Here is a 10744-nt window from a genome sequence, read left to right as displayed (position 1 = left end):
AGATGTTTGCAAGGAACATATCCATATCAATCGATCTTCATCTTCATTCTCAGCAACAGCGTCCGTCACAGTCAAAGCCCGCGCTCGTTATGATTCGAATTTGAAAATAGCGCCAGTGCGCCACAGGAACGTTACGACATGGTTTACGGCACTAATATCGAACTCTCATTGGTTCTCACATAATTCGTCACAGATTGCGACATGTCGTGTTTCAGTTGATAGAGTGCGCCATTGCGCCTTCACGGAGAGAAGACAGATTCATAATTTCACGGATTAATAAATTAAATTCTGCTCTGTACCCTATAAAAACTATTACCTCCAGAGAGGACTGCGACTGGAACTCATTATCATTTGAACTACTTTTGGTACCACTTTTGATATTTTTTCGCAAAAAATAAATGATTAACATTATGTTTGTTTGTCTGTTATTTGTTTATTTATAACAGTAACGTTATGTAGTTTTAAGAAATGGTTATGGGTAGGTTTAGGGGTAGGTGTAAGATTAACGTTAGTGGCTCAAAATAACGTTTTAATGTTATATTTTTACTATAATTGTGTTTTATTATGTTTTATTCTTTTAACATTCTGTATAAAATGGGTAGGTTTAGGTTCGGGTGAGGTATAGGGATCTTACATTTATCAAAAATATTTAAAAAATTAATCCGATACGCATTGAAAAGCAGCTTCATGAGCAAATTTCTATGAATAACTGACTGGTCAGAGAACACGTTCTATCTGTACGTATTTGAGGTTGTTTTTACGTAAATTTCGATACGTATCAAACCTGTAATTACGTCCAGATAATACGTAAATGACACTGTAAATACGTAAAGGCACATACGTATTGGACAGTTTTAATTTACGTCTAAATATGTACGTTTTGATTGTAAGATCAGGCTGTCATTACAGCATTCAGAGAGACTGATGTGCTGGTCTGTTTTCTTTCTGACGTATGCAGTGTCACATAGAATCCAGAGACACTAAATAAAAAGCTTTTGAATCGCATGCATAATAACCCCTTTAACACATATTCCAAGCTATTCATGCCTGCTTGGTTATCCTTTTTCAAAATCACTTTGTCTTTAATTCTCTAATATTTCAGTTAATATTACCTTAATTTTTGATTTGTACTCTTAAAAAAACTGATCAGGTTATTAGAATTCCAACATAGACTCTTTTTTTCAGTAATGCAAATTTTATGAAGATATGCTAATGGAATACTTAATCCTGATTCCAAAATGAGATCTATTTCTTTACTGTGTCATTTCCTTTTAGTCTAATTCATTTCCTGATTTTAGAAAATGCAAACAGGCTGAGTCAGAAGAATAGAGGTGGATTAATGTCAGTGGAAAAGCTTCCTCTATGAATGTGTTACATGGGTTTACTGGATTTGTGAGGAGAGCACAGTCCAATTTGCTCTAATAGTTTGTAAATTGAGAGTAATCCCACTGGAAAGCTGATTTTTCTTTACAGATAGCTCAAAGGAAAGGCCAAAATGAGGTCAGATACTATTTACAGTTCTCTGCAGTTCAATTCATTTTTAGAAAAAACAAAGTAAAAAACAGTAAACAAGTGAAATATTTTTACCTTAAGCAATGGTATAAATAATGAGTATTAATAACCATAATCGAATTGTACATTATGAGCATGGATGGAATGCCAAGGCTTAGAAGTTGATGTAGTAATAATAAAATTGTCTTTCAACTACCCCCAAACTTGCATAAAAATTAACATTTTGTAATCATCAAGAATTTAAGACAAAAAAAGTTATCCTAAGAAATTAACTTTAGCATAACCATTGACGGAATGTTAAAGCTTAGAAGTCAATGTAATCATGATCATCATCTGTCTATTAGCCCTTTTTTATTTTTGTTTGAACCTGCTAACCTTCTATCTTTATAGCCGTTACAAAACCCAGCATAGACTAATTTCATTCTGTAATGCGTATTTCATAAAGATACATTCATGTGATTCATTATTCTCATAATTTTTCTTAAATCTGGTTTCATTTCTTTTTAGTTTCTTATTCACTTCCTGACTTCAGAAAATGCATATACTAAAAAGGATTTTCAGGTGAATTCTTCTAAATATTAAATATGATTTTGTCTCAAAAACCATACTACTATACAGTATACTTTGTTTATTTTGACATACCACACACATGCAGTCCAGCATTAGCCGCTGAGTCTCATGTCATGTAGAGCCATGTTTGTGCGTGAGAGTGTGTGTGTGTGTGTGTGTGTGTATCGTACTCCGTGGAGAATCTAATCCCCTTCCCCCTCACCCCCCCCACCCTTCTCTCCTCCCCCTCTCGCTCTCTTCCTCTCTACTGCAATGATGCTACTGCTGTCCTCAGTGATGATGTCACTGGTTCAGTCAGTCTCAGCACCACCGCTCGAGGCAGCTAGCAGAACCATTTTGGCTTCTACATTACAGGGCACTCAAAGATCTCTCCACTAAGAAGCCTTGATCCATATAAGCAGGCCTTACCGGGCATCCAGCTACAACCTCGCTGGAACAAATAAAGGATCCTCTGTTAAACAGAGAGAAAAGCAGACTGTTTTCAACATATCAGAGGAAGAGCTGAAAAAAGAGAATTAGAGAAGCCAGCACGAGAGGCAGTAGTGGGAGCTGATCTGTAGAGTCAATAGCTGAGAGCATCAGAGGATCAGCATTGTAAAGGTAAGAGTTTTTTCATTGTTGGCATGTTCTAGAGGACAATGCAGTATTAATGAGGCTCTGTCTGTTTATTTGGTGTTGGGTCACAAGGGTGGGACTGCTGTGGGGTGCGGCCATTTAGAGCCTGTCAACAAATCCAGACATTATTATTATGACAGAGAAGTGCTTTATTTTTTTTTTATTGAGTATTGGAACAGATGTTGTTCATCATAGATGTCCTTGTGTACATATTTCTAAGTGCGGGTGAGATAAATGCACTGTCATTCATTGTCTCAGGCTCGCAGCCACGTAGTAATGTCTTCAGGAAAGCGCTTATGAATCACGATTCCAGAATTTACCAGAGAACAGAGAAAGAATGGTCATTTCTACGTTTTTTCTTCTTCTTTTCATTAATATGGTAGCGAGTTGGGAAAATATAGTGACTACTGGCAACACGCATATGAAATTGCATATGATTCCCACTGTGCTCTAAAAGCACTATATCCTGCGTATGATGTCACGCAAATGAACGATTTATATAGATTTGTTGACACTTAAAAGCACAGTGACTGGCGACAAAAAAATTACATTATGGATTTATGATTTACACTGCAAAATATTACCTTAAAGACATATTCACCCAAAAATTACAGTTCATCATTTACTCACCCAAATTGTTTCAAACCTATTTCATGTGATAATGTATAAACTAACTGGTTATATTCAAGTCAAAACTATGTTTTAACAAGTCTTAATTGTTACACCAGAATTCCTTTCTTGTGTGTGTGTGTGTGTGGCACACAAAAGAAGATGTTTTAAAGAATGTTGGTAACCTAACAGTTGCTGGTAGCCATTGACTTCCATAGTAGGGAAAATGCAATGGAAATTAATGGCCACCAGCCACTGTTTGTTTCTTCAAAATATCTCTTTGTTTGTTTTACTACCCTTTTAAGGTTACTTGATCTATTTTTTTCTACTTGATCTGACTCTCAAAAATACTGTTATTGGTGTAAAAATTAAGAAAGACTTGCTATGTAATATTTTCAATCTTGAATCAGACCAGTTTAATTAATATAATACATTTTTGGTTACATGACAATATTTAATTAGATTAATCAGAAATTGTTAAGAATGGACATTGATTAATAAACATGCTAGTCACAATACATGTATTATAAAACCAATTTTATAGATTCTCTTCATCAACTCAACAGCACTAAAACCGGCAGCTTTCTGACTTTCTGACATCCTGCCTTTGAGGTTCATGCAAACGAAGGACTGAACCCACTCCGTCACACCAGAACGTGACTCAGTGTGATGTTAGTCTAATTGAAAAAACGCATAATGCAGCTCACATGAGATCACTATATGAGCTCTTTTACGTTTATTCAAATAAACCTCTTAGTTAGTCAGTCTGTAGCAAACACACTTATAAACAGAAGCAGAACTCGTTGAAAATGAGATTGAGGCTTAAAGGTCATAAATCTTCCCTGCATGACACATTAATTGGACCTTCATTTTGGTCCGACCAGCAGTCTGAGCTGGACTCAGAGTTTGTGGCAGCCAGCTCTGTTATCTGTTATTATAATAGGGAGCATACTGACATTTAGCCAGCCGTGCAATTCTTTTGTTGCTGCCGGGCTGAGTATCACTCTAGATCTGCAGCTGACCGTGCATGATCCTTTTACGGTGAGGTCATATAAACACATTCTTCCCGTTTGATCTGAACATCGAAATATTGAACATTTTTAGATTTTATTATTTAACCTCATCGTAAGTCACCACTGAAATCATGTTTTAGCTTGCCAGCCTGTCATCCCATCATGCCATTTCTTTATAGATACAACATAAATCATACTCATAGTTGCTATGGTGATAGGCAGCTAAGATTTACAGCCTTCCCGAAAGTAGGTGTAATTTAATTTCCAATCGAGAACGTCTAAATCAATATCTCTCTGCTTCTATATATTAATGGAGCTACTAAACGAGTAATATCCTCTCTTTTTTTCAGAAGTCCTGCCCATAGATGAAGGAATATAGATTTTACTGTAAATTTATTGTACAGTAATATTTTGTGCATCGATCAGTATGTCTCCAGTCAGTTAGTAAGCACCTTTTCATATGTAATTAATATAATGTATATATTTAATAACATAACTGTAATAACATAAACGTAAATACAATAACAATAGTAATAGTAATCCAATAATTATTATGTTATATTATATTTAAATATAATGTAACAGATAAAGATTTAGTTCTTCCAGTTTTATGTTTGATGAAATCGGTGTCATTTCTCTCTTTGCAGGTGTGAGCAGTGATCTGGACATTTAAAGCAGTGCTTTCAGCACACACACACACACACACACACACACACACCCAGAGGCACCATGGCAGGGGCCTCGGTGAAAGTGGCGGTGAGAGTCCGTCCCTTCAACTCTCGTGAGATGAGCAAAGAGTCCAAGTGCATCATCCAGATGTCAGGAAACACAACCAGTAAGTACCCAACTGCACCCGAGCACCGATGCTTCCATCTGGAACATCCAGCTGTTAAATCACTAAGAATACTCAAGACACTCCAGTTTACAGAGCATGACTTTTACTGTGTGTCTTCATGTTGTTTTTGCAGGCGTGTGTTGTGTTTTTATTGGCCCTGTTTGAGTTTTTGACCTCATCTGCATGGATTTCATAAGGGCAGTCTTTTTGATATGATGTGGGATAATTGTTAACTGATCAGTGAACTGGGGGAGAATAATCTCACCAGTAAATTAGATCCGACATTAATTTCATCGTCAGCCATTATTCTAATGTGGCTACAGAAACTGAGAGTTATTAAAGCAGAGAAAAAAATAGAGGGATGTTGCAATGAACTTATCACAACTGACAAGCAGCAATGCCAACAAGCACTACAGCTGTAATTGTTAGTGATCGATGTTGGTTAGCTGTTTGTGACACTAAACAACCAGTTGATTACCTGGTAGGGTGAGTGGTCAATTTTTAAAGGAACCTTGATCTTCTCGGTCAAGGGTGTTGTGTTGTAAAGGACCATAAAATCAGGGCATCTTAAATGGTTAGATGAGGTCGAAGATATGTTTGAGCATGTGTGTGTGTGCACTTGCATGGTCTTTTGTTGCATATTTTGTTGTTGGGTAAACAAATGAGAATAATAAAACCACACTGGCATGTATAGAGCCAGGGGTCAACAAGCCTATGAAAGTAGATTTTTTTTTTTAACTGAAAGGTACAGCTGCGCTCTTAAGACAAATGTATTTTTAATTATTGTAAGGTTGGGGCAAGTTGTCACATGTTTTACATGCTAAGTTTTGATTTGGAGATTAGTTTTGAACATACTTAAAAACCAATCTGTTTCATTAATTGTTTTGTGCTGAAAAGTATGTACTTTATTAATGTAAGGTTTACTTTTACACTACTGTTCCAAAGTTTGGGTCTCTAAAATAGTCTCTTACTGTATGCTCGCCGAGGCTGCATTAATTTGATCTAAAATACAGGAGTAGTATTACAATGAACTGTAAAATGAACTGTTTTAGATTTTTATATAACTATATTATGGTTTAAGGTTGATAGACTATAGTTTGAAAACATGTCCTACTGGATTTCGCCAAAAGGTCAGTGAGTTTTTAATGAATTCTGCCTTTTTCCTGGACAGAAATTGTTTTTGTAGTCAAAAAAGTAACTGTAGAAATTTTTTTAAGAAAAAAAGTTATTAAATTTGCCCTGGTCACTACTTTATTATTATTTTTTCCTTTTTATCCTATAGTGTGCTGTAAACATATGTTGAATATTTTTTTACATTGGAATAAGGATAGTGCAGTTTTAAATTTTTTGTATTTTTAGACAATGTCATCATGCAGCAGAAGATTTCTTGGTTCTAAACATGTGAATGTGCTCGAAGAATGGAGGGAACTGATGGATGACTGGAGAGAAAGATTTGATTTCTAATCTGCCTGGCTGGGCGCAGCCATTGGTCAATAATGGATGAGCGCTTGTGAAATATTTAGAGTTTGGCCTAATTTAGCTGCCTCCCTTCCACCTTGTGTTGCTTGAGAAAAACATTGTGTCCACCTTCGTCTTTGTACCTGAGGTAGTTTTTGATAGTGTTGATATTTTCATCAAATATTGAGTCAAAATCTAGAACGGGTCAAAAGAAACTTTACTAAAAAGCAGTGTGCCATTTGTTATCCCTTTGTCTGTTTGTAAAAACAAAGTGCAAGTGAAAAAACTGTCATGATGATAGCATATGTAATATTACACCACGGTATTGTTGTGCAGGTTAGGCCAAGGGTTTTACGAAGGAGTTACATTGGGACTGGCAAATCTGTTAGCCATGTTGCACAAGATACTTTTGTTGTAAGGGCACCGAGCTAGTGGTGCTTAATGGAAATATGCCATTTCTCTAGACTGATAACAGTGAGAATAAAAGCCTAACACACTCAGTTCTTTTGTTTTAATGGGTGACGAAGACTGTGAACCTTGAACAATAGAGAAATGAGCCATCAAAAGCAGTAGAAACACTTACTGTCATTGTAAATGGATTGTGCAAGTCAGCCTTCTGTCAGATCTTTAGATGAATGTCACAGCTCCAACAATATGTTTAAAATCAAATCTGCCATTAACTCAAACAGTAATGGAAAAATATCTATATAATAGAATATTGTTACTAAAATTGTCACTGTATTTTTATAATGTAGGCACACACTGGCATGCATATATAAAGAGCAAGAATGTCCTTGATACGGTGTAATTATTTAATGAAATACGAGTAATATTAATTTACATGTGCTTAGGTTAGGGTTTGGTTTATGGTTAGTTTCTTGTAATTATACTACATTTATTGTTATTACTATAGTAAGTAATAAATAATTAGTGTAACAAGGACACTGTAGAATTAAAATGTTAAAATATTTTTTTCCATATTGTCAGTATGCCTAATCATTTGTATGTTTCAGCACATATCCAAACATACGAATATGTGTGTAAACCTACACCTGTGAATGCTAGTAAGTCCCGGCATATGACATTGAAATTCCTTTTGTGCAAAAAACATTAAACATTACTCAAATCATTTACAGAATTATTCTGGCATACTTGCAGACATTGACGCACTGCAAAGTTTGAACATTTGAGCTACATTCAGATGCACAGCTGGCAGTGGCTGATTAAAACAACTTTGATTAGTATTGCATAATACATTTTAAATAATCTTGAAAATTGTATACATTTAATGAGTACATTGCAGTTTGCCAGATTATATTATCTCCATTAACTCTCTTATAAGTGAGGGTCATTCTTTAGTATCTGTTTCAATTTTTTTTTTCATGGTGAGTGCTAGTTTTTTGAATAATTACCTTTCAAATCCTTGTTTTTTAAATTGGATTCTAAATAATAACAGCAGTTTCATCTGTTCTCCATCATCTAAGCCTCTAACCTGACCACCTTTGTGGCATATTGCCTCAGCACAGCAATGATGTAAGCCATCCTACAGCATAGCATTCATTTGAAATGCAAGATTACCTGCACAGACAGCCTGTGTGGCTTGCCTGTGTCTATTCAGAGTCCACTCAAAGACATCCTTTCAAAGCCCTCACCACAATCGCCAGGCTGCTTAAGCCAATCCGTATAAAGGCCCAGTGGAGTAGCGCAATGGTAGAGATCTCTTCAAAATCTAATGTGAGAAGCACTACATTACTTAACATGTTTGACCTTCTTTTGTTGTTTATGTGGAGTTATGTGTTTGTGAATGCATTTTATAGGGCACTTTAATAGTATTGCTGAAGCTAAAACTGTGCTAATATGCATAAACACACATGCAAACACATCTTTCTGAATTGTTTTGTAGATTACTGTCCTTTGAAAAGTAGACTTGGTGTAAGGCAATAGGGTCGATGATGTCATGAAAGAGCCTTTCTAGTCAGCAGTAATTTGGAAAGAAGCCAGTCCAAGTCTTAATCTGAGGGTGTAAATAACTGGTTGTTAGTGGGAGTCTGAGCCCAGAGAGAGTCTTTTGTGCTCCACGCTGGCTGCTTTGTAACCGCTGCCAGCTTGAGATGGGTCAATAGCCGTGTTCCCACAAAGCCGTAGAATGGTGGAAAGCTGAGTGATTGACAGCTCTGACTGGTTTAAGCCACCCTGCTATCACTGAGGCACCAATGGGCTGCTCACACAGGCCTTTAAGTTCTTATAAAAGAGTTTCCTTTTCGTTGGAAATTGTCTCATTACCAAGCCACAGAAGATTTTAGCTCTGGTCCCTGCGAGAAAACTAATGTAAGATTCTGTCTAATGGTTTCTAACAGCAAAAAGGCTTTTATGACATGGGATTTCATTGGTTTCAGTGATGCTGTAAATTCTGTGTGATCTTCTCAGTGATACTGTGGTAATTATGCATGTGGTAGGGGAGAGCAGGGGCGAAAGTACCATTTTTCAGAAAAACATCGTTTTAAAAGATAATGTTGAAGACAGAGATATATTTCTGCTGTGGCCAGTAACTCATAAGTGTGGTCTAACAATACCAGGTGGTATTTTGTAGAAATGTAGAAAGGCTTCAGTATAATTTCACTTTGAACATAAGTTGCACATTGTTACTTTTGACCCCATCGGTTGGGACGAAAGTAACACACAGGTGGGTTAAAAGTAACACAACAATATAAGCTAGATTTTTTTCTTTTATTTTTATTAAGTATACCTGACTATGACCTTGTTAATATGTAACTGCAAACATATTCTGTCTTTTATTTGTGCAAAAAATATTATTAAATTACATTTTTATATTTATATTTTTATTTTAAATTTAAGTTTCATTAAATGTCTCATAACCCTGTACAAACTTGATTTTTTTATTTCAGTGTATTTTTATAAAACATTTTTTCAACAGATTGAACAATATAATAATTAAATTACATTAGCATAATATAAATTCTAAACATAATGTAACAATAGGCCTATTAATGTTTCCATCCAGTTGTTTTTATGCATAAATTCAAAATGTGCATTAAAACATCTGGAAACACTGCAAATTCAGCTGGAGGTGTAAAAGCTAAGGTATGGCTAAAACCTAAATATAACTAAGGTAAATGCGAGGTAGGAGCTGCCCAGATGTTCCTCTATGTCCAGAAATGCCCTCTCATAAACATCTGGATAAAACCAGACCTCTTGTTTGTCTTTCTGACCCTCACTCAGACATATTCTTTTGGTATAATATGACATAAACATTTTAATAAATGATGCAAGACACAGAAATTCACAGAATAGCATGTACCGGAACAAAAAAAAATACTTCTTGTTAATGTAGCGGGACAAAAGTAACAATTGTTACTTTTGTCCCGACAGAAACTCCTGACGTTTAAACCTGATTTACTTTTATACTAAAAAACTTTGATAATGCAAACTTTAGGATGTGTTAAAGCACTAAATAACCTGTAGATTGATCATTACTGTGACACATGAAACAAGAAAAACAACACAACTAATTAAAAAAAATTACCGCTTCAATAATTTACTTTTTGTACTCGAAAACAGATTTACGGACCTAACTGCGGGAAATGATGAGGAAATCACGTGATATTTCTCAGCTCCATCAAGGATTGAATGCTGAATATACCGTCATAGCTGGGAATGCAAATGCAGTAATAGGTTTTGAGAAAATCGCTTTGTTACTTTCGTCCCACGTTACTTTCGACCCCACTCTCCCCTATATGTCCATTTAGAAGAGATACCAAATTATCTATTTGATGAAACTGTGTGATTATGAAAAAGGAGAGACTTTCGCTAAGAGTTTAAGAGAATCCGATTGCCATGTTGATCAAAGTGCTAAGTGATGCTCCCCTGATCACATCACTCCCAGAATTCCCTTCTCTTTATTGACTGAGACAGGTGTGTGTGGAAATGAAGTCTTCAGTTTTCAACAGAATCCAGAGCTTTGATTAAGCTAAAGCTGTGCCATTTTTATGGTCCTCTATGGATGTTATTTGTGATTTCTTCCCAGTGAGATCTTGGGTAAAAGGCATGGTACACTGTGAAACATCAGTGATCTTTTATTTCAGAATGTTCAGTATTTGAGGCAAGACATTGG

At 35.7% G+C, this 10744-nt stretch overlaps 1 protein-coding gene across 16 annotated transcripts in view; it reads left to right on the top strand.

Moving 5' to 3' along the window:
* Positions 1 to 2372: 2372 nt before the first annotated feature.
* LOC132161241 (kinesin-like protein KIF1A) overlaps positions 2373 to 10744 on the top strand; it is a 60333-nt gene continuing 51961 nt past the window's right edge. For 10 of the 16 annotated variants that reach the window (XM_059571177.1, XM_059571176.1, XM_059571175.1 and 7 more), the window contains exons 1-2: positions 2374 to 2682; positions 4967 to 5154. In XM_059571177.1, the coding sequence (XP_059427160.1) occupies positions 5049 to 5154 (106 nt within the window). In that variant the 5' untranslated portion in view covers positions 2374 to 2682; positions 4967 to 5048. Of the gene's footprint in view, positions 2683 to 4966; positions 5155 to 10744 lie in introns of all 16 variants that reach the window. The other 6 variants (XM_059571170.1, XM_059571166.1, XM_059571169.1 and 3 more) reach the window with 1 other exon arrangement.

Source organism: Carassius carassius, chromosome 17 (assembly GCF_963082965.1).
Source record: "Carassius carassius chromosome 17, fCarCar2.1, whole genome shotgun sequence".
Lineage (NCBI taxonomy): Eukaryota > Metazoa > Chordata > Actinopteri > Cypriniformes > Cyprinidae > Carassius > Carassius carassius.
The sequence above is the reverse complement of the archived record's forward strand: the minus strand, read 5'-3'. Positions and strand labels throughout refer to the sequence as shown.